Source organism: Scyliorhinus canicula, chromosome 5 (genome assembly GCF_902713615.1).
Source record: "Scyliorhinus canicula chromosome 5, sScyCan1.1, whole genome shotgun sequence".
In the NCBI taxonomy this organism is placed as follows: Eukaryota; Metazoa; Chordata; class Chondrichthyes; order Carcharhiniformes; family Scyliorhinidae; genus Scyliorhinus; species Scyliorhinus canicula.
The window spans coordinates 85,963,561-85,987,913 of NC_052150.1; the positions used below are offsets into that span (position 1 = coordinate 85,963,561).

At 44.0% G+C, this 24,353-nt stretch overlaps 1 protein-coding gene across 2 annotated transcripts in view; it reads left to right on the forward strand.

Moving 5' to 3' along the window:
• nek10 (NIMA-related kinase 10) overlaps positions 1 to 24,353 on the forward strand; it is a 377,347-nt gene that overhangs the window by 305,035 nt on the left and 47,959 nt on the right. For both annotated transcript variants that reach the window (XM_038797318.1, XM_038797319.1), the window contains exon 29: positions 15,176 to 15,307. In XM_038797318.1, coding sequence (XP_038653246.1) covers positions 15,176 to 15,307 — 132 coding nt within the window. The remainder of the gene's footprint in view (positions 1 to 15,175; positions 15,308 to 24,353) is intronic.

Here is a 24,353-nt window from a genome sequence, read left to right on the forward strand (position 1 = left end):
CGTCTTTCAGGACTTGTGGGAGGAAACCAGAGCACCCGGAGGAAACCCACAGAGACACAGGGAGAATATGCAGACTCCACACAGACAGTGGCCCAAGCGGGAATCAAACCTGGGACCTTGGCACTGTGAAACAACAGTGCTAACCACTGTGCTACTGTGCCACCCACATATTGAAAAGGAGCTTTTTCCTTTAATTAATCTTTACTTGTCAGAAATTTCATGACTTCATACATGGTCATCTTGCCACTGTTGAAACAGATCATCAGCCATTCATAACTATCTTAAAGAAGCCTCTCCACACTACGTCTGCATGACTGCAACACATGATGCTAAAACTACAATGCTACAGCCTCAGCGTCATCTGCAAATGTGGCAAGGATCTGTACTTGGCTGATGCCCTACCCAGTGCCTTCTTATGCACCACAGGTCAGGCAGATCGTGGAGGGTTTGAATGTTTGTGGAAGGGGGAGCAATCAAGTGGGCTGCTTTGTCCTGAATGGTGTAAAGCTTCTTGACTGGTGTTGGAACTGCACTTATCCAAGCAAGTGGGGAGTATTCCATTTCACTCCTGACTTATAGATGGTGGACAGAGGCTTTGGTGGGGTCAGGGGGTAAGTTATTCGCCGTGGGATTCCAGGCCTTTTACCTTCCTTGGTAGCTACAGTATTAATATGATTAGTCCAGGTCAATTTCTGATCAATGTTTGACTGTTGATTGAGGGGATTCAGGAATAGTAAACAACATTTTGTTTTGTTGATGTGTATTCCGGGTGGTTTGAACTTGAGTATCTGCTAAATAATAATAATAATAATAATAATCGCTATTGTCACAAGTAGGCTTCAATGAATTTTCTGTGAAAAGCCCCTAGTCGCCACATTCCGGCGCCTTTTCGGGGAGGCCAGTACGGGAATTGAACCTGCGCTGCTGGCATTGTTCTGCATTGCAAGCCAGCTGTTTAGCCCACTGTGCTAAACTAGCCCCAGCTAAACATGACGAGTAGAAGAGTAATCATCAAGCTTAAGATTTACTATGCCACACACGACATCCTACGAGACTCATAACAGACAACATTCTCCAATTCATCTCTGCTGAATTTTATTGCACACACATGGGACTTTGAGCACATCATGAGAAGCCTCTTTGTACCCACAGTCAGACGGTCTGGCGAAGCGACAGGTTCCCTCAGCTAAGCATCTTCTCAAGAAATGTGCATGGGATTGCACCAACCACTATACTGCACTCTTCAACCTGTAAAATCTACCACGACCACAATTCCTTCTGTCAAAGCCAGCTGTAACCTAAACTTGAAACCAACATGAATGATGTCCTCTTGCAGTGCAGATTTAGAAGCAAAACATACTATGTTAGGCAGCACGGTGACACAGTGGTTAGCATGGCAGCCTTGTGGCGCTGAGGTCCCAGAATCGATCCCAGCTCTGGGTCACTGTCCATATGGAGTTTACACATTCTCCGCATGTTTGTGTGGGTTTCGCCCCCACAACCCAAAGATATGCATGGTAGGTGGATTGGTCACACTACCACATTAAGACTCAACATCAGCGTAATCAAAGAACATTACATGGTACCTAGAAGGGGCTGTCGAAAGAGAACAGTTAGGGAAAGTTAGGTACAGTGTGAAGACACAAGAAAACAATCGGAAACTCAGAGAAAATCGGCTGCAAAACAACATACTACCAGGATCATCAAAACGAGATGGAAGCATTGAAGACTCCCAGCCAACTGCTCTCGACTGGTAATATAGATGTGAACTGGTATATTTTTGAGCAACAGTTCACTTTTTACGTGCAGGCTCTTGGTCTCCAAGAAGCTTCAGATGTGAGAAAATAACGCTCCTAATGACAGTAGCCGGGCCCCAAGCAATTGATCTGTATAATACTTTTCAGTTCACTTCGGATGAAGACAAGAAGAGCTACTCAAAAATAATCAAGCAATTTGATAACTATTGCCATCCACACAAAAACAAAACTTTTGAACATTATGTATTTAAAATGAGATTGCAAAAATCGGGTAAAACCTTGCACGGTTTGTCACGGATCTACGTCTCAAAGCGCAATCCTGCAATTTTTAATGATTAATTGGTAAAAGACCAAATTGTACGGTCTGCAATGTGATAAATTATACAAGCGATTGCTGAGGAAAATGATTTGAAACGAGCAGAAACCAGAAAAATATGCAAGGCCAGTGAGATTGCACAAAAGCAAATCACTGAGATCTAGACCCAAGAAAATGATGGGAACAAAGAGGGCACGACAGGTGCCATCTCTTCTGTGTCGCAGCGGGATCAGAAATGTGATCCGGGTGGTGGCCATTTTGAGAAATCTTCAGAGAACGCCGATTTATGTTGGAGGTGCGGTAGAATGCACGGCCCGAGAAAATGCCCTGCATATGATCAAACGTGTGCCGGATGCTCTAAGAGAAACTATTTTGCCATCAATGCCTGTCGATTGCAAGAATGCAGCAACCTAAGAGTGTTAATGTAATAATCAAGGCTAAAAAAATTAGTGATTCGTCAATTATGCAAAGTGCAGCCCTGAACAGCCAAGCTGAGTTTGATGATGCACCAGATGGCCTGGAAGGTTCTTTATTGTGGATATGATCAATGTAGGCGCTGAACAACAAAACACAAAAATAGAAGAAGAAATAGCATACCGCTTGGATAATTGGACAATTCCGCTCATAATTATTCAAAATAGCCCAAACATCAAACACTAGACAGAGCAAATTTAATCAACAAAGCAGACCTGCTTAAAATATGGATTCAACCACAAATGGAGGATAATGATTGCAATCTCACCGACTGCCATGGCACACCAATCAAGACATTGGGAACATGTAACCTGCAACTCGAATTGAATGCACAATTATTCACAGTTAACTTTGCAATTGTTGAAGCAGACAAGCGATCACTGCTAGGCGCAGCAGCATGTGAGTCACTGCAACTAGTACAGTGATTATACGATACAGGCACTGACTATATACTGATGTTGCACATGTCAGACATAGATGCAAAGTCAGTACAGACTTCTAAGGAACAAGGCCACAACTCCGCACACAACAAATTACAAAATAAGTTCCACTGAAAGGGCGGTGGTCCTAGAAGATACTGGTGCCCTCGAGAGTGAAACAATGCATAGATACCAAGTCAGAAGTTGACAGAAACAAAGTCTTCAAAGCAAAGCCAAAGGATGCTTCAGAAGATGACTCTGCGGGTTCTGGAGGCAAATGTCTCCTTGAAAAGAAACACAACGGTGATGTCAATAGCTGCTCGTCAAACATTAGCTGAGTAATGTCTTTGCCAGAACAATAGAAAACAAGAACGAATGGTCCGAAGCGCACGACAAACAAAGTTTGAAAAGCACGGAAAGAAACCAAATAAGCCAAAAAGCACTGATCTTGAGTAACAAACAAGAAACAGCTGGCACAGTGCAGCATATCATGGCCTCACAAAAGAAAATGTTGAACTTTTGGAATTGAAACAGCACCAGGAGCTAGAAATGAATGAACTGGAGAGGACACAAGCTGTGCTACTGGAGGAGAATAGGGAACTAGAAAACCAGCAACTTGTCTCTCAGTTTCAACAAGCAGAAATAGTGCATCAGGAACAGCTTATTGAGAAGGATCGGCAAGTCATAAACCAGCTGAACACAAAGATGAATTCCCTTCCGCACAGTATTGAGTCTCTAGAGAGAGAGAGAAGCCACATGAAAGGGAATTGCCTTGAATTGGAGAACAAACTTACTCAGTCGAAAAAAAACAGTTGAAGCATGCAAAAACAACAACAGAAATGCTGGGTTTAAACTGCAGAAACTACAAACTGAGATAGGTGAATTGCTTCAGGAAATCAAACAACTGAACATCCAGAAGGAAGAGTTAACTAAAAAGACAGGAGATATGAAAACCTGCCTGCAAGGGAAAAAGGTAGAGCTGCAAGTGGTGGTGAATAATCTCAGAGGTACCAAAGAACAGCAGCTCAGTGCAAATAACAGCAGCTCAGTGCAAATAACAGCACACTCAAGTAACTAGAGAAAAAGCTGAAAGGGGAGTCTGACCAGAAAGAGGTTAAAAAAGAGCTGTGTATCCTCAAGTCGATGGAAGGTATAGCATCAGAAGGAACTGGATCACAGGACACATCCAAAACCCTAGAGGTACTTCTGCTGGAGAAGAACCGTTCATTGCAATCTGAAAATGCAACTCTGCGGATCACCAACAGTGACCTCAGTGATCCCATTCCAGCATTAGATCTGGGACAACAGCTCCCGCTCAAAGTCCAGCGTATGCAAGATATAGAAACCGATATGCAAGATATAGAAAACTGCAGGATACACTTGAGGAATACAACAAGGAGTTTGCAGAAGACAAGAATCAGGAAGTAACAATGAAAGCACTTAAGGAAAAAAACAATGAGTATGAGCAGAGGTGGCTCAAAGAGAGACAGAGACCTTACGTGAGCAACTTTGCTGAGCTAACAAATCCCTGCAGTTGGCCACCCAGATCCAGAAAGCTCCTAGCCTGGAACAAGCTATCGGAGTCTTGACAAGATCAAGTCAGGAAGTTGAACTGGCAGTAAAAGACCATGAAATAATACAATTAGTTGAGGATGTACAAAGGTTGCAGGCAAACCTAACCAAACTCTGTGAAACCTCAGTAAGTCAGGTCTCACAACTAGACCAGTTCAAGCTCAAGAAAAATATAGATCAAGCTGCGCACGGGTACCAAGCCTGTCTTGAGAGTGAAAACGGAAAAGAACAAGAGTTCTTCATGCTTCAGCAACAGATCTTTCAAGAAGCAAGAAGTCAACGGTTCTTCAAAAATAGAGCAAAGAAAAGAAGAAGTCACCCACATATCTCAATCCAACAAACATAGGAAAAAGACCACTTCAGGCAACAAAGGCAGTTGAGCAGCAGGATCAGTCGGAAGCCTTATCGATTGAACTGATGAACAGTCACTTTTGCAGACATGAAGTTTTACATGACTAAAATCAATGTATATGTGTATACTTTGAATGTACTTGATTATGATTCAAAATCATTTTGAAAGAAAGGAGGATGTAATTAATGCTAGGTAAACAATCATCTGGATATAATATGAGTAGATCATCATCTGTATGTGCATTATAAGTTATATGTCTTACTGTGGTAGTTCTAGCATCCGACCAGCAGGTGGTGCAAGTTTGCGGGTCGTGACCCGGGTGCACCATGTATTCCAGCACAAGTTGTTAGTAAGGAGTTGATAACAGTCGCATATTAGAATAGCTCTGTAGTATCTTAGTGTAAGTTAGTGTTCAACCATTATTTGCAACTGTATTAATCTTAGACATTATAGTAATCCATTAGAGTAGTGTTAGCAATGAAAAGTTTTGTAGTACAACAAAGTCTAATGTTCTTTGTTAAAACAATCACATCAAGATTCAAAATCAGCATAATCAAAGAATATTACAGTACACAGCCATGCCCTGCACCCAACCAGGTACATGGTTGCCTCAGACGGTACCAACTACGTACACCATCTCCGTCACCTTCCGCAATTAACAGAACCAGCACCTACAGAAAACACAGCACTTCAGTCATCCGGTCTATGGCACCAACCCCCTGCACCAGTGGACATGCAGACTCCTGCAGAGGCCAACACACTGAATCCTGCGCCTGACAAAGACACATATGAAACATTCTATGTTGCTAACAGTGAGGACACTGGCCACAGAGAGACTACAAAACCACCAACAGTGTAACCACACACTCAGCATGCCTGAGCAGGCCGAACACAAGATTCCATGACTTTATTACCATTTAGAGATGTGACTTTTAAATTTCTAAATTTCTTTCCTGCAGAAAAGGGTGGGTGGGAGAAGAAGTCATAATGGTCAATGCACTAGTTGCTACAGCTTAATCCGTGCCTCAATATACATATGTGTAAATAGTTATGCATTGGCAGTTTTTTAATTGTATGTCACCCAATGGTCTGTACATATTATGCACACTGTTACATCTTAGGCCACCGGGTGTCTCAACTAAACAATGCAAATATGGTCACATGATAACATGATGTGACTGCAAAAGAGACCTTGTTGTGGGAGTGCGGGATCATCTCTGAGAGAGCACAAGTGTTGTATGTAGTGGTTGAGCTCAGGCATAAACTACCTTTGTTGAAATTCCATGTTGGTGATTTATAGAACCCACAACTTCCTACTGTTATGGGCCAGGGTTTAGAGAACCCCAAAGTGTATCATGGAGTTCACCTGATCCACAACTTTTAATAGATTGTGGTTATGGGGAGCACAAGGGCCCACTTTACAGATGTGATGCAACAGACCATGTTTATTTATGAATCCAGTTAAAACTTTAGAAACCCACAGTAAACATCTTAACAACTATCAACACCAATAATCCCCACAGATACAATATTCTATAAGTAATCCTTCATAACTTTCCTAACAACATCCATATATTAAACTCTTTTCAAAGAAAGGCAGCAGTTTTAAATTCTCTACAGAAACAGGTATTACTTTGAAATCCTCAAATGAGCTGAAGACAGTCTGTAGCTTGTACAGAGAGATCATTATACAGCTTCTTGCTTTGCCTACAGCTATCCAGCTCTGAAAATGAAACTAAAACACACTGTAACTGTCTGCTCAAAAGCAAAAGTGAAAGACAGACAGCCCAGCTCCACCCACACTCTGGCATCACTGCAGCTATTTGATAAACACCCATATCTTTCGTTTTTTTAAATTTAGTGTACCCAATTCATTTTTTCTAATTAAGGGGCAATTTAGCATGGCCAATCCACCTAGTCTGCACAAGTTTGGGTTGTGGGGGCAAAACCCACAAAAACACGGGGAGAATGTGCAAACTCCACACGGACAGTGACCCAGAGCCGGAATCGAACCTGGGACCTCGGCGCCGTGAGGCTGCAGAGCTAATCCACTGCGCCACCATGCTGCCCATAAACACCCATTTCTTAAAGGTACTCTCACATGACACTACATTAAGCAGTATGAAGCAAGCTGGTCCCTTCTGGGACTATTTAAACTGCCACTCAACCAGCTGCAGGTGAAGATGGTAGGTACGGCGGACTGGCCCAAGGTAAAAGCATTGTATGTGCTATCGGATTAGCTAAAGCAGAGTTTGTGAAATCAGTATGCGAGTTGCTGGACCAATTTGGAGGCTTTTGTTGACCAGAGGTAGTTGCAGGGTCATTTGGTCTGCAACATGAGCAGGATATCCAGAGGAGGAGGCAGTAAGGGGAAGCTCCTACCTCTGCTCTGCTGCCATGCCCTGGGAGTGACACTGGGGCATTAACATCCATTGTCACCTGCTCTTTTTTTCTTTTAAGACTGTCCCTGGAACGCCTCCCGCTCCCTGATGAAAACATGACCCCCACCTGCCTGACTAGTACTTAAGGGCAGCGTTGTTGAAGCAGAGTCCTTTCACTTGCTTAATACATCACCTTTGATCCTGAATGCTTCAAAGTGATTGTCCAGTAGCCTGCAGAGCATTGCGTTAGCTTCCCTTTAATGGAGATTGCGCCTTTAAAAGGAGAAAACTCATAACAATGGGTCAGTTCAGAATGCTACATGGCCCTTTGGAGTCAACAATGGCTACCAGCAATGCAACAGAGACCAGTTCAGCACCATACCACTTGGGCTATGCTACCAATCTGGAAATGCAACATTGCTTATCGCTTTTGGAACTGGATGCAAATCACAAGACTCACCCCCAAATATACAGGATTATCCAAAATCATGTGAATTTTTGGTGTACACTCCCAGCAAGTAAAGCTCTGCAACATGAATTTGTAAAATTATTCCTGTAAAGTTGAATGTCGGATAATGGATGATTCATTTTAGACAGCGTTTTCCAGGTTAATTAAATACTCTAATTTGCAAAATACCATTTCCAGATGAACACTACTAACTCTATTGTCATTATACACAGTCACAGATTAGAAATATATTTCCAAGAATGATTTTGAGTAGTTTCAGTCACCCTGAAATTGGAACAAAATGTTGATTTTGTAAATGCCTGTAAACTTTCACATTTTTCAAATAGGCAGTACAGGAAATTCATCTGAAGCTGGCTACTTGTGTCTAGCATCAGAAACTTCTGTCAGAATGCAAAGGTGTAATTTTTGATCCAAATGTCTGTATCTGTCTTTAGAAAAAACTAAGAGTTGCTGGCTGGAGGATTTGTGAGTGGAAAGTAGATTTGTGCTCCACATAGTGTTATGATACTGGAGCAGACCCCAACATTTGATGGAATACTGGCCAAGAACCCCAAGCAATTTTTAAAAAATTTGTAAAACTGTGAGGAAGCCATACTTCACCCCAGGAGTGATGACTCTGACCAATAGGTATCTCTTATGTTTAATATAGAATTAACCGTATTAACATCAAAGAAATAGCTTTACAATTATCAGTTAAACAGTTCTTAAATAAAAGGAAAAACTTAAACCTATTATCTACAGCAATGGTGACCTCACTTTTACAACACCTTAAAAGCAGCTTTAGTAGACACAATGCCTGCGTGTATTTTAAACCAGAGTTTTTAATAACATTACTGCTACAGTGTATTAAAAAAATAACAATGTCTACATTCATCAGAAGAACTACTGCCACACCAACTGGACAGTGGCTGAGTAATTGTAGTAATGTGTTGAAGGACATCTGGTACTAATTCCAATTAGACAACCCAGTTGAAATGCCACTTATAAATAAAGTTAACGCAACAGGTTACTTGCTTATCTGTACGGAGACATTTGGAGAGAGTTCATAGAATCCTACAATGCAGAAGAAGCCATCCAGCACATCAAATCTGTGACCCTCTGAAAGAGTACCCAATTTAGGCCTAATCTCCCGCCCTATCCTGATAACCCCACCTAACATTTGGATAATTAGCGGCAATTTAGCATGGCCAATCCACCTAACCTGCACATCTTTGGACTGAAGGAGGAAACCAGAGTACCCAAAAGAAACTCACGCAGACACGGGGATTGTAATAACTGTTGCTATTTGCTTTGCCTCATCATGCTACTGCTTTTTCTACATTTTAAATTCAATCGGTTTTACATAATCTCTAACTACTCTTAACAGTTAATTTTCAGCTGGCTGCTCCATTGTCATTTTTAAATTAGGCTGAGTTTCTGACTCAGTGAACACATTTTTAATTGAAGTATTAATTTTAGTAACATTCTTACAACAGATAGTTGGGCCTTTCATGTCACCCAACTTTTCCTGTCCAATTTCAGTTTCAACAGGTTCAATGCCCTTTCCCAAATTACTGAAGGTGGCAATATCTTATCCTCAGCCAAGTCGTTTTCTAAGAAGAAATCAATTCAACAGGTAAAGTAGGAGCAACACCCAGTAACAGGATCAGTAAATAAGCCACATTTTAAATTAATCTTATACAAAGTAATGGGTAAACAGTTTCCATCAATACCTTATTACTTGGCAAACATTTTAGAGAGAGTTTCACACCACTTGACAATATAAGTGACTGTGCTGATCCTGTATCTCTAAGATAATTGATTTACCTGCCTCACAAGCTGAACATGGGGACAGCCTTCATGTGTCCTTTCTTGTGACAAAAATAGCATGGGACTCTCCTTGAACAAAACCTCTCCGAACCTTTCCCTCCTCTGCCCTGACGAGTGCCCAAGTCTTTACCTTTCCCACCTTTCTGAGCCAGACTTGACATCACCGGATGATCGACCTTATTCTCACTCTGGTTTCTCTGGGAGGCTCAAAGTAGTGCATGTTACTAAATATTTATGTGTTCACGTATAATCACAACCACAAGAACTCACTTCAGTCACCACAGACATTTTGCACAGTGTGCTGTTCCAAGGTTCTCTGCAACGTAGGAGCTCTCGTTTTTCCATTCAAATAATTTGGCCCTCGAGTTGCATCCACCATATTCAATCTGAGATCCCTGAGACAGTCATCACCTGAACGGCACACTACTGTAAAACTGCCTTAACTAGATTCACAATTGCCTTGATTGGAAAAACAATTACCCAGAGCCCTCCTTTATCTTATCCCTTGTCAAACTGTCTGGCTGGTCAACTCTGGCAAAACTGAAGCAGCAGCAGGGAAACAGCTTTCTGTACTGTTTACACACAGCTCTTTGTAAATGTGCCTTCTCTGTTCTCCTCTCTGCTGTGACTTCCCTTTGTGTCTTACCATACAACTATATGTTCACTTCCTTCCTGTTGGTACTATTTCCATAAGACCGTAAGACGTAGGAGCAAAAGTAAGCCATTCGGTACAGCGAATCTGCTCCACCATTCAATGAGATGGCTGATCTGATATTATCCTCAACTCCACATTCCTGCCTTATCCCCAGGTCAAGAGTTGTCTGGTCACATGGGCCAATATTTTGTATTCTCCAAGAAAATTGCAATTGAACCCTTTACAACTGATGTAAACTCTTAAAAGTCCTTTTTAATAAATCTTACAAATTCCACAGATATAAAGAAATTGCAAAATTTCCTTACTGCATTGCTTCTGGGGCAAAGGTCATCACATCCCAAAATCAATTTTTGATAGGCTTCAGCATTTTGAATGTATTTGAGACATCAGAATACCATGAATATCATAGTTACAAGCATTTTACAATAATTAGGACTAAGTCAATATTTTTCAGCTATTTGGTGCATGTAAATTCAAACAAATAAAAATCTATTTGAAATATCAACCTTGAAGAAGTTATTCTTTTAATTGCATTGTTGATAATAGAATGATTAATGGGCATATAGTTTTAAAACACTTCTCTTGCTAATATTCTGCTCTTCATTTCATCCTGAAAACCTTGATATATCATTCCATGATCAGTAGTTCACTCATAACTATTATTCATGTCTGCATTTCTCAATCAGTAGTATGTTTCAGTAGGGTATATACCTTAGGCTTGTTGGAATGGTGGAGTCAAGCCTGCTCCTATTGCCACTCAATGTGCAAACACTCACTTTCGGCAAGGGCTGCTACATAAAAGAGTAGGAAACAGTCGCGACACCCAGGGCTTGTGCACAGTCAACTCCAGCCCCACTTGACCTGGACTCGCAACACAGGTTGAATTAGAATTTATTTAAAATACCCGAGGTTCTTGGTTGAGCCCAATAAACTAGTCACCAGGTTTGTAACTTTAAAACATAAGTAACTATTTATTATCTACAATATTATAGTTAAATGGACAGAAAATTTAATTGGCTATCCACTATCCCTTTCCCACCACCCACTTCCTAACTCGCCCCATTCTCCACACAGACAAAACAGAGGGGAAAAGGTGGTGGAAAGGGAAAGAAAATACAAATAAAACTAAAAGGATACTTGGCTTTAAGTTTCTACGTGTTGCACGTCCTGAAGGACGTCTTGGAGAACGCTTATCCGAAGATCAGAGGCTGAATGCCCTTGACCGCTGAAGTGTTCCCCAACTGGGTTACAGAAACCCAGCACCCATGGACCAATTGAACCAGGAACATTCCTCGTCACAATGGACATCTCGGCACTCTACACCAGCATCCCCCATGACGACAGCATTGCTGCAACAGCCTCAGTACTGAACACCGACAATCGCCAATCTCCAGACGCAATTCTGCAACTCATCCGCTTCATTCTTGGAGTGTAGTGTTCAATTCTGGTCGTCACACTACCAGAAGGATGTGGAGGCTTTAGAGAGGGTGCAGAAGAGATTTACCAGGATGTTGCCTGGAATGGAGGGCATTAGGCTATGAGGAGAGGTTGAATAAACTTTATTTGTTCTCACTAGAACGAAGGAGGTTGAGGGGCGACCTGATAGAGGTCTACAACATTATGAAGTGCATATTCAGAGTGGATAGTCAGAGACTTTTTCCCAGGGTAGAGTGGTGGATTACTAGGGGGCACAGGTTTAAGGTGCGAGGAGCAAGGTTTAGAGGAGATGTACGAGGCAAGTTTTTTACACAGAGGGTAGTGGATGCCTGGAACTCGCTGCCGGAGGAGGTGGTGGAAGCAGGAACGATAGTGACGTTTAAGGAGCTTCTTGACAAATACATGAATAGGATGGCAATAGAGGGTTACGGACCCCGGAAGTGTAGAAGATTTTAGTTTAGATGGGCAGCATGGTCGGCGCAGGCTTGGAGGGCCGAAGATCCTGTTCCTGTGCTGTACTTTTCTTTGTTCTTTGTATTCTGGATCACAACGTCTTCACCTTCGACAACAAGTTCTTCATCCAGACACACGGAACAGCCATGGGGACCAAATTCCCACCTCAATATGCTAACATCTTCATGCACAAGTTTGAACAAGACCCCCTCACCGCACAGGACCTTCAATCGACGTTATACACCAGATACATCGATGACATTTTTGTCCTTTGGTCCCACGGCGAAGAATCACTGAAACGACTAGACAATGACATCAATAAGTTCCATCCCGCCATCAGACTCGCCATGGACTATCTCCAGAATCGGTTGCATTCTTGGACACACTTGTCTCCATCAAGGATGGTCACCTCAGCACTTTGCTTTACCGCACGCCCACGGATAACCTCACGATGCTCCACTTCTCCAGCTTCCACCCTAAACACATTAAAGAAGCCATCCCCTATGGAAAAGCCCTCCAAATACACAGGATCTGTTCAGACAAGGAGGAGCGTAACAGACATCTACAGATGCTGAAAGATGCCCTCATATGAACGGGATGTGGCGCTCACCTCATCGATCGACAGTTCCAATGCCCCGCAGCAAAAAGACGCACTGACCTCCTCAGAAGACAAACATGGGACACAACCGACAGTCCTTCCCCGGAGCGGAGAAATCTTCTATGACATCTTCTTCGCAGCCTTCAATGCGTTATCGATGAAGACGAACATCTTGCTGAGGTCATCCCCACACCACCACTACTTGCCTTTAAACAACCGCGCAACCTCAAACAAACCATTGTTTGCAGCAAACTACCCAGCCTTCAGAACAGCGACCACGACACCACAAAACCCTGCCATGGCAATCTCTGCAAGACGTGCCAAATCATCGACATGGGTACCACCATTACACATGAGAACACCACCTACCAGGTATGTGGTACATACTCGTGCGACTCGGCCAACGTTGTCTACGCTGCAGGAAAGGATGTCCCAAAGCGTGGTACATTGGCGAGACCATGCAGACGCTGTGAGAATGGATGAACGGACATCACGCGACAATCACCAGGCAGGAATGTTCCCTTCCAGTCGTGGAACACTTCAGCGGCCAAGAGCATTCAGCCTCTGATGTTCGGGTAAGCGTTCTCCAAGGGTGCCTTCAGGACGCCCGACAATGCAGAATTGCCGAGCAGAAACAAGTTTTGCACACATGAGTACAGCCTTAACCTGGACCTTCGATTCATGTCGCATTACATTCACCCGCCACCATCTGGCTGGGCTTGCGAAATCCTAACAACTGTCCTGACTTGAGACAATTCGCACCTCTTTAACCTGTGATTATCCCTCTCTCCAGTTGCTCCGCCTGGACCTGTCAAGACTTAATTACCTGCAAAGACTCTCATTCAAAGTATCGTCTTGCATCATTGACTTTGTCTATATATATGTTTCTGGAACCCACCTCCTTATTCTCCTTAGGAAGGAGCAGTGCTCCAAAAGCTAGTGATTCGAAACAAACCTGTTGGACTTTAACCTAGTGTTGTAAGACTTCTTACTGTGCTCACCCCAGTCCAACGCCGGCATCTCCACTTCAGAATAGAGCAGTTCTTTCACTTCAGCTAGCAGGAGAGAGAGAGCATTCCTTTCACTTCCAAGGGCTAAACACTTCTGTTGGCGATATATACTTTTTTTAGGGGGGCATGGTGACACAGTGATTTGCACTGCTGCCTCACAGTACCAGGGACCCAGGTTCGATTTTGACCTTGGATGACTGTCTGTGTGGAGTTTGCATGTTCTCCCCATGTCTGTGTGGGTTTCCTCCGTGCGCTCCAGTTTCCTCCCACAGTCTACAGATGTGCAGGTTAGATGGATTGGTCATGATAAACAAAATTGACTCTTAGTGTCCAGGGATGTACAGGTTAGCTGCGGTTATGGGGATAAGGTGGAGGAATGACCCTAGATATTATGCTCTCTCAGAGGGTCGGTGCAGATTCAATGGGCCGAATGGCTTCTGTCTGCATTGTAGAGATTCTATGATTCTAAGTTCTCTCAGAAAGCATCACGAAGGAACCAATTACTGACTGTTGTCAGGCAGAACACTGTCCCTGGCTAACCCACCAGTTTCCAGTTAACCAATCAAACCGACTCACTCCACAGCTGGTTCCCAAGATCCAGTCAGTGTCAAAGAGCCAAGTTCCCCCTTTCTAAAATACAAAACCTGGGAATGCAGTGCCCAGGCAAGCAGGCTGTTTCAACAAGTCTTCTGCTTAAAGGCATATCCCAATTATGAGTCCACAGACAAAAATAATAAATATAACGTAAGAGAAATGGAACAAAGGAAATAAACAGGAAGGACTCTTACAAAACAGTGAGGTTTCCCCTCTCTTGCCCTTGACAATCTGACCTATAATTTGAAGTTCTGCTACACAGTCTTCACTAAGATCAACTGACCCGCACGCAATGTGGAACAAACCAGATCTTCCTAATTTGCATGGTCCAGTTACTCACTGAATAAACTGGCTGAAATAATAGTCCTCTAAATTGATCTTCCACTCATCGTATTCTATTCTATTGTTTTCTTAGGGATTTTTGAGTCCCTACTTTCTAGATGTTGTGAGTTGATTAGAGTTGTTTGCACACTGGTAATCTCAGTAGCTTCATTAGTCTGCTATCAGAAATGTCATTACCATTGTGTTTGATATGTATGTGTACTCCTAAAAAGAAATGCCCAGGTGTGAACATTAGTTAATGTAGTGAGATTGAGTTTCAATGCCTTCTTGGTTATGTACTGTAATCAGATCTGGGTTTTACGTTCTAATTTGAAATTACTGAATTAGCAGCAGCATTAATATAACAACGGTCAGCAAATTTAAAACTAACCACTTAGGTGAAATACTTACTGGAGCATGTTGCAATACAGTAATACTGTATAATATCACAATCCTTTTTTATAAATAGCTTGTAATATCTGTTCAGTTAGCTGATTTATTTGAGGCTTGTAAATCAATTCCACAATCTTGTGTGATAGATTATTATTTTCTTTACAGGTCATAGTTCTTCCTCTAATTTGTTTAGTCAGGGAAGATTACCTCAATCACCACCCAGAGCAGAAGCAGCACACCTAAGCAACAGTCTTCAATCATATTCCCTTGAAAGCTCCGGCTGCCTTGACATGACAGGTGCAATTTTTTTTGAGTGTTTTTATAACTATTTATTGCAATGGTGAACTGTTTGGGCTTGATACGTTTGTTTGAGAGCCAAGCCTTTTGTTGAGTTCGAAGAAAGAAAAGATATGTTTTAAACTGAACGATCACCTTAGACGTGAAATACTTTGCCACACCTAGCTTGTTCTCCAAATATAACTAGCTCACCAAATATAGATATATTGTTCTGAACAAATGAGACACTCGGAGTGTGTGCAGCACATGGGTATGAGGCAAGGGTGTGCATTGTCCTCGCTATTGTTTGTGTTGGTGATTGAGCCCTTGGTGATGGCACTTCAGACCTTGGCTGAGTGGTAGGGGATTGAGAGGGGAGGCAGGGATCACAAGGTGTCGTTGTCTGCCAATGACCTGTTGCTGTTTGTACTGGACCTGTTAGACAGCATGGGCAGAATCATGGGCTTACTGGAGAGGTTTGGGGTCTTTAAGGATTATAAATTGAATATAGGGAAAAGGCGAGGTGTTCCCAGTGAAAGCAGTGGGGTGGGGGAGGGGGCGAACCTGGGGGCACTGCCATGTAAGGTGGCAAGGGTGCAGCTTGAGTACTTGGGGATTCAGGTAACACATGAGTGAACCAGAATGCATAGGTGGAATTTGATGGGTTTGGTGACGGAGGTTAAGAGGGACCTTTAAATGTCGGATGCACTGCACCTGACATTGCAGGAGGGTGTAGGTGGTGAAAATGAATGTACTGCCGGGATTCCTGTTTGTGTTTCAGTCCCTCCCAATTTTCCACCCAAGACCTTTTATCAGAAGGTAGATTTGTAAATCTCAGAATTTGTGTGGGCAGGGAAGGTGCCGAGGGTGAAGAGGGCTCTGTTGCAAAGGCAGAGGTGGGAAGGGGGCTGACACTCGGGGATCTGTTGCATACTATTGGGCAGTGAATGTGGAGACGTTGAGACAATGGTGGGAAGGTCAGGTTAGAGAGGAGTCTTGGAACGACACAAGCCTGAGGGCTCTGATGATGGCCCCGGTGCTGTTCGCCCCGAGGAAGTAAACAAGGAGTCCGGTGGTGAAGGCGTCCTTAGAAATTTGGAACCAGCTGAGTAGGCACTTTAAACTGGGGCACATGTCGGCAATGATGCCATTCTGTGTGAATCATAGGTTTACACCGAGGGGGAATAGATGGGATGTATAGGAGATGGAGGAAGGAGGGATTAGTGCAGGTCAGGACATATTTGCAGTGGGGAAGTTTGCTGGGCTACAGGAACTGCAGGTGAGGTTTAAGCTACCAAGGGGGAGTTAGGGGGCAGCACGGTAGCATTGTGGATAGCACAATCTCTTCACAGCTCCAGGGTCCCAGGTTCGATTCCAGCTTGGGTCACTGTCTGTGCGGAGTCTGCACATCCTCCCCGTGTGTGCGTGAGTTTCCTCCGGGTGCTCCGGTTTCCTCCCACAATCCAAAGATGTGCAGGTTAGATGGATTGGCCAGGCTAAATTGCCCTTCGTGTTGGGTGGGGTTACTGGGTTATGGGGATAGGGTGGAGGTGTTAACCTTGGGTAGGGTGCTCTTTCCAGGAGCCGGTGCAGACTCGATGGGCCGAATGGCCTCCTTCTGCACTGTAAATTCTATGTAAATGAGTTTAGATATTGGCAGGTGGGGGACTTTTGCGCGCAAGGAGCTGCCTTCGTTCCCTTGAGTGCTGGAGTATAAGCTTTTGGAGAAAATATTGCTCCTGGATAGGGGGGGTGAGGATGGTAGGATTGGGATATATATGGATGGTTGGGAGAGCAGGGCACAGCTTTAGTGAAAAGGATTAAGTGGAAGTGGGAGGAGGAGTTGGAAAGGACGATAGGATGGGGACTTTGGTGCAAAGTAATGTGCCAAGTGAGCTCGCCCTCCTCCTGCGGAAGAATGAGTCTTATACAATTTAAGGTAGTGCACAGGTCCACATGACTCAGGGCCCGATGAGTGTTTTTTTCCGAATGTAGCGGATGGGTGCGAGAGGTGTGGGAAGGGTCGAATGAATCATGTCCATATGCTCTGGGCGTGTGAGGAGTTGGAGAACGTTTAGGAGGCAGTGTTCGAGGCCTTATTGAGGATTGTAGGGTTGAGATGAAGCCGGAGCCTATGGTGGCGATCTTTGGGGTATCGTAGGTGCCAAAGCTGCTGGAAGGAAAAGGGGCCAATGTCGTGGTTTTTGCCTCTCTGATTGCGTGGCGTTAGATACTTTTGGATTACAGTTGATTGGCCACGCCTCTAGGGGTTGTGGCATAGTTGGGAGACTTGTACCAGTTTCTCAGGTTGCAGAAAACCAAATTCACACGAAGGGGTTCGGAGGAGAGCTTTGAGGTATGGTGGAGGCTGTTCGTGGCTATATTTGAGGAGTTGTTTGTCAGGGGGTGGGGGGAGAGTAAATGGGGAACAATGTACAAATTATATACTCTGGTGGATGTTAAGGTTGTGTTATTATGTTGAATATGTATCTTAATATGAACAGTTTTGATGAATAAATATGGACAATTTCTTCTGGTGAAGTATTGGCATGGAAATGAAATGAAAATCGCTTATTGTCACGAGTAGGCTTCAATTAAGTTACTGTGAAAAGCCCCTAGTCGCCACATTCCGGCACCTGTCCGGGGAGGCTGGTACAGGAATCGAACCGTGCTGCTGGCCTGCTTGGTCTGCTTTAAAAGCCAGCGATTTAGCTGAGTGAACTAAACCGGTCACACACATTTTTACAGGGAGAACAGGCAATAATTCCTGGACCTAAATGATGAGAGCAGTGTTACTGGTACTGATACTGGACCTTGGGGTTCATTTCCATCAATCTAGTGAGTAACAAAGACCTTACCATGTGAATGAAGATAAGACCACTGCTAGTGTGGCTGCAGACCCCAGGTAAGTAAATACCAAGCCAAGGTGATCAAAGTCTAGGTCAGGCAGATTGGAGGTTGGGTCAGTGTAGAGGGGGACACAGGATGGGTAAGGAAGTTGAAGGTTGGGTCAGTGAGGTCAGAAGCCACAGAGACCGGGGAATGGCATGGAGCCTCATTTCTTACATGTGAAATTAGGAGGAGCATTCCCATTCCTTTTTCCAAGCCCAAGCAAATATCTTTCAAAAGTATATCTTGTTGAATGCAGCCTGACAGGTAGTCTCGTAGCCTGGCTTATCCTGAGTGCAGCCATCTCAGGGCAAACTATTCTTTCTTTGGGGGACTCAAAACAAATGGTGGTCCATTTTTGCATTTGCAAACAATCTAATCTAATATCTGGTTCAGAAATGGGAGCTGAAAAGCAATTTATTTATTTTCCCAATGTAATGAGCAGCACATTTCTGAAAGGAAATGTGAGCATGCTGCTTGCCTATCACGTTGGTAATGTTTGTCGGCCTGAAAAACAGAGTGCTACATTGCTGAATTTATATCATAGAATCATAGAATGTACAGTGCAGAAGGAGGCCATTCGGCCCATCGAGTCTGCACCGGCCCTTACAAAGAGCACCCTACTGAAGCCCACGTATCTACCCTATCCCCGTAACCCAGTAACCCCCACTTAACATTTTTTGGACACTAAAGGCAATTTAGCGTGGCCAACCCACCTAACCCGCACATCTTTGGACTGTGGGAGGAAACCGGAGCACCCGGAGGAAATCCGTGCAGACTCCGCAGACAGTGACCCAGCCGGGAATCGAACCTGGGACCCTGACCCTGGTTCAGCTGTGAAGCAACTATGCTAACCACTATGCTACCGTGCTGCCCAGAAATGATTTAAAATTATCTGTTGATAGTGAAGAGAGAGTTTAGGAAAACGTTTCTCCTCATGGTAGATTGGTGGAGCATGAAATATTTTGTCACAGAAAGTAGGTGAGGCAGAGCCCATTGCATTTTCTGAGGGAATATTGGATAAACATTTAAAGCATGGGAAAATATGGTATGGAGAGAAAACATGGCAATGAAATTGGTTTGCATTTCTCTGTCAAAGAACAGATATATTGGGCCATATAGCCTTCACATGTCCTACAAATATCTACGATTCAATATAAAATATCATAATTTGCCATGAATGAAGAGTAGCAGATATTGATGAGGGGAGAAATAAAGGAAAAACAGGCAATTATAGATCTGTCAGTCTAACATCAGTTATACACAAACTCTAGAATTCATTTTTCAGAAGAAAATTAGTGAGTATTTAGAAATGCTATGGTTCAATTTCTCATAATTGCAGGCTCCAGTCACTGAGAAGCACTCTGGAATAGTAGCTTATCATGATGTAATTGCAGATGTTGGCATTAGTTGTTGATATGCAGCCACTTTCTGATTTCTGTATCTCAACTTGGCAGCCATTTCTCCCAAGGTTTGGCAATTTTTTCCAATTTATTGGGTATTTAAAGCCTGATAACCACATAAATGAGTTACCAATGAATTACGTGCTCATTTGGGACATCCTCACGCTAGTATCACCTGGTTTTGAGCTGCAGCCTATCCAAAACTGAGTATTGTTCCATGTCTACTTTCATTGTCCTCAAACCCACCATTTTAGACCAATACCTGCTGTTTCCTTAAATTTATTAATTTTCTAATGCCTTCTTTATTAATTTATCAGTTTGCTCATGACTATTTATAATATGTCAAAAATGTTCTGTATCCTACATGCTGTCAGTGCAAAATCAATCTTGAATTCCTATGTTACATTTGTGGAATCATGTTTTTTAATGTTAGTTGTGCCTCAGTTGGTTGCACTAATGTCAGTTCCCAGTCAGAATGCTGACTAGCATGCCGATGCATCACTGGGGGAGGGTGACACTGTTGGAAGTGTTGTCTTTTGGATTAGACATTAAACTATCCGTCTGCTCTTTCAGGTTGTTATAAAGATTCCAAGACACTTTTTTGAAGAGAAACAAGGAAGTTATCCCTGGTGCCCTTGCTAGTAATTATCCTTCGTTCAACATCTCTCAACATCTCCCAAATAAACAAATAAGCTGGCCATTATCGCTCTATTGTTTGTAATTTAGGAGCTTGTTGTACTCAGAATAGCTGGATGTTTCCTACGTTACAGAAGTGACTACACTTCAAAACTATACGAGCTGTAAATTGTTTTGACATTTCTGGTGATTGTGAAAGGCGCCATACAAATGCAAACCTTTATTTCTCTCATGTCACCATTTATAGTCATGGGGATTTCTGGAACATGTTAGCTGAACAAACCAAGATACTTTAGATGGTTATTTTGTATTAAATAGTTGGGTTAATTAAAAAGTAACAGAATTATGGAAATAAGCTGTGGGTAAGTTTGCGAACGTTAGATGCTATCCACAAGCAAGATTATGGAATAGAACTGAGCTCACTGAGGAGCGTCCGTGATCCTGAGATTGTCATGGACAGCATGTTCAGTGAGGTAGTCACAATGAAGGTAAAGACTGAGCAGGCAGTAAGGGGATGGGTGACCACCAGACAGAGCAGAAGGAGGCAGGTAGTGCAGGAAACCCCTGTGGTTGTCCCCTTTCTAACAGATATACTGTTTTAGGTACTGTTGGAGGGGGCCAGAGACAGACTTTCAATGAAATACAGCGCTGCAGCAGGGCCCTGACCATACGACGAGGTAACAGTTGTGGTGGGAATATCTTGGTAGCTCTTCATTTGCTGATGGGCTCGATTGTTGGACTCCCTTTTATAGCAGGAAAACAGTTCGCCAGACGTTGAGATGTGGTGGAAACCTAGAGCCTGTTAAGGCACAGATCTCCTGAATTGATGTGAAGGTTCTGAACTTTCATTGAGTAAAGCTGCAAAGCAGAAACCAGGTTTCTGGCATTCGGCCTGGCAGGCAGCCTGAAGGAAAAGGGAGGTCGTCAACCTAACATTGGGATGCGAGCCTGCGAAGCTTTCAGTGAGGTGAGGAGGAGGCGCTGGCCAACAGCTGTCAACGGGAGCAGCTGGGTGACTCGACCTCCAGACCAGGGCTGACGTGGGCAGACGGGCAACCAACTAAAAAGAACCGGCCACCAGACCAGATAGACAGCAGCAGCCAGGCAGCCAGCCAGGAATGCATAGGGTCGTCGGGGCTCGAGGCATGGCCACCCGAGCTAGAGCCAAGAAGTGAGCAGACCGGCCATTGGGAGTTGCGAAGAAGGCCCAGCAAGCGGCAGCGTCGTGTCTCGTGGAACTATTGTGTTTCGACCAGAGCCATAGGTCAGTAAGGCCAGACTGAGTGAGAAGGCTGGACTAGGCAGCAACAAGACCAAACATCAAGGGATAAAGAGCAGTGTCCAGGGCAGATAGCCAGCATCAGCAGATAGGAAACCAGCCAAGAGCACACGCAGTCGTCAAGGGTCATGGCTCGAGACCCAGCCAATCGAGAGCCGAGGGGTGAGCAGAGCAGCAGTCAGGGGTATGAAGAAGGCCAAGCAAGCGCCAGCGTCACGTCTCAGAGAATCGGGGAGCAACAGCCAGCGGGAGCGGGAGGATTCGACCAGAGCCAGAGGCCAGCCAGGCAGCAAGGCTGAGTGTGAGAGGACCAGGCAGTGAGGGCGAGATTTGGGGTTTCTGCAACTTGCATTGTGTGATCTGAAAGTAGGAGGGTCAAGAAGTCATTGACATAATTTGGAGTGGGACTCAACATCATTGTGGGTAGGGCTCTACATCATTGGGGACACCATGGGTGTCTCAGATGCACAAAAAGGGAGGAAGAAGAATGGCAGGACATAGAGATAAGGGATTCAAGAGTAAGGGGAATAGACAGGTGCGGCTGCAAAAGAGACTTCAGGATGGTGTGATGCCTCCCTGGTGCCTTGTTCAAGGATGTCACAAAGCGGCTGCATGGGATTCTGACGGAGGAGGGTTAACTATGTGGTACCAACGACATAGGTAAAATAAAGTGATGAGGTCCGACAAGCAGAATATAGGGAGTTAGAAAAAATTATAGCTATTAAACAAGAAATCAGAGATGCAAGCCAGAAAGGTAAACTGTATTCATGTGCAAACCCCATATGGACAGTGACCCAGGGCCGGGATCGAACCCTGGTCCTCAGTGCCATGAGGCAGCAGTGCTGACCACTGCACTATAGTGCTGCCCAGGAGATGGTTAAACATGAAATGAAAATCGCTTATTCTCACGATTAGGCTTCAATGAAGTTACTGTGAAAAGCCCCTAGTCGCCACATTCCGGCGCCTGTTCGGGGAGGCTGTTACGGGAATCGAACCATGCTGCTGGCCTACCTTGGTCTGCTTTCAAAGCCAGCAATTTAACCCAGTGTGCTAAACAGCCCCTCCTTAGGGCCCAAGCCAGAGTTGAGTATTTCAATGGAAGCTGAGAAAACATTTGATAGGATTGAGTGGAGTACCTCTTTGATATCCTTGGAAGGCTTGGCTTTGGGCCAAATTTATATCATGGATTAGGCATTTGTGCAGAGGCCCCATCACAAGAATGCCCTGAGCTCAGGTTATTTTTGACTAAATAGAGGTACAAGGCAGGGTTGCCAATGGTCCCCATTTTGTTTGCCTTAGCAGTTGAGCCGCTGGCCATTGTGTTGAGGTCACCCACTAGATGGAGGGGGTTAAGGTCACCCACTAAATGGAGGGGGTTAAGGTCACCCACTAGATGGAGGGGGTTAAGGTCACCCACTAGATGGAGAGGGTTAAGGTCACCCACTAGATGGAGGGGATTAAGGTGGAGGAGGGAGCATAAAAGTGTCCTTGTATGTGGATGATTTGTTATATATCACGGACCCTCTTTCCAATGTGGAGGAGATAATTAAGCTGAATTTTGGATCCTTCTCTGGAGACAAGCTAATTCTGGGCAAAAGTTAATATTCCCCCCCCCGGGAGCTCATCTGTGTGATTGAGGCGGAGGATCAGTCATGGTCACATTGAATGGCAGAGCAGGCTCGAAGGGCCAAATGGCCTACTCATGTTCCGAGTATCTTTGTTTCTAACTGTGTACGGGAACCAAGGTAAGTCGTAACTTTATTGGAATGTTATAAACAGGAAAAGGGGGATTTGTATATCTGTTCAAGTTTGGGATAATGGGTGTTTTGCAGGGACCATTGACCATCAATGGCAACATAGACATCCAGTGTAAACCTTTGTGTTACAAGTTCCTGGTCAAGATCGATATAGTAAGGGGATTAGAAGATCGAAATCTCCACAAGCAGAGATGTTGTATAAGTGACATTTCAGTATTTGTGTAATGGATTTGAGTCTAAGCCTGTGACTATTGTAAAGCTTAGCAATCTTGAATTGTTGTAAGGGTACAATAAAGGTAAGAATGAGTTTGTATTTGAGGTCCACATGCAGTCACATGCTGCTATGTAAGGCTCTGTACTCTGATGAATATTCAAGATTGCACTTGAAAATGAAAACCATTCAATATCTTTCATAACTATGCTCCAGACACAGAAAAATCAATTCAAGAACAAATAGACCCCAGAAATGAGTGCAGGGATCACAATAGATGATTAACCTCTGCCCCTTGATTGCAATGTAACCAGTACACCAACATCATGCTACCTGCTAATTTGTATGATCTCGATATCTAGTCAGCACTAACCACATTGATTTCCACTGCAGGCAATGCCTCCGAGAACGGTGGCAGCTGCCGTCAATGCATTCACCAAAGGCCCAGGAACAAGGAGGGATCGAAAGCCAAAGCTAAGTGAGAGCTTGTGGGTTGGAGGTTGCAAGACCGGATGTAGAGGGGTGGAGACAAGGGGTGGCTTTCAGCCATCCCCCCCACCTTTCCCGATGCCAGGTCCCTTGATCAGCACTGAGCACCTTTGAATGCTCTCCTCCAGGAGCCCAAAAGCAAATCCGATAAGGTTTTGCTTTCCAAGCTTGATATGTGGCGACTCCCCTGTCCCCTGCTAGCGGTGGGGGCGGTGGCATGAGGCCCTGAAGAGGAAATGTAATTGCCACTTAGGTGCCTCATTTAGCATTCAACTGGGACGGTCATCCTCAAACGTTTTCCCTGAATTCAATCAGGCAGAGATAGGAAGGTAGTTGACCCCCAACCTGCAGCCTCCTGTCCAATTAACACCTCCCCTCTAACTTGCTGCTCCACGTATTAAGG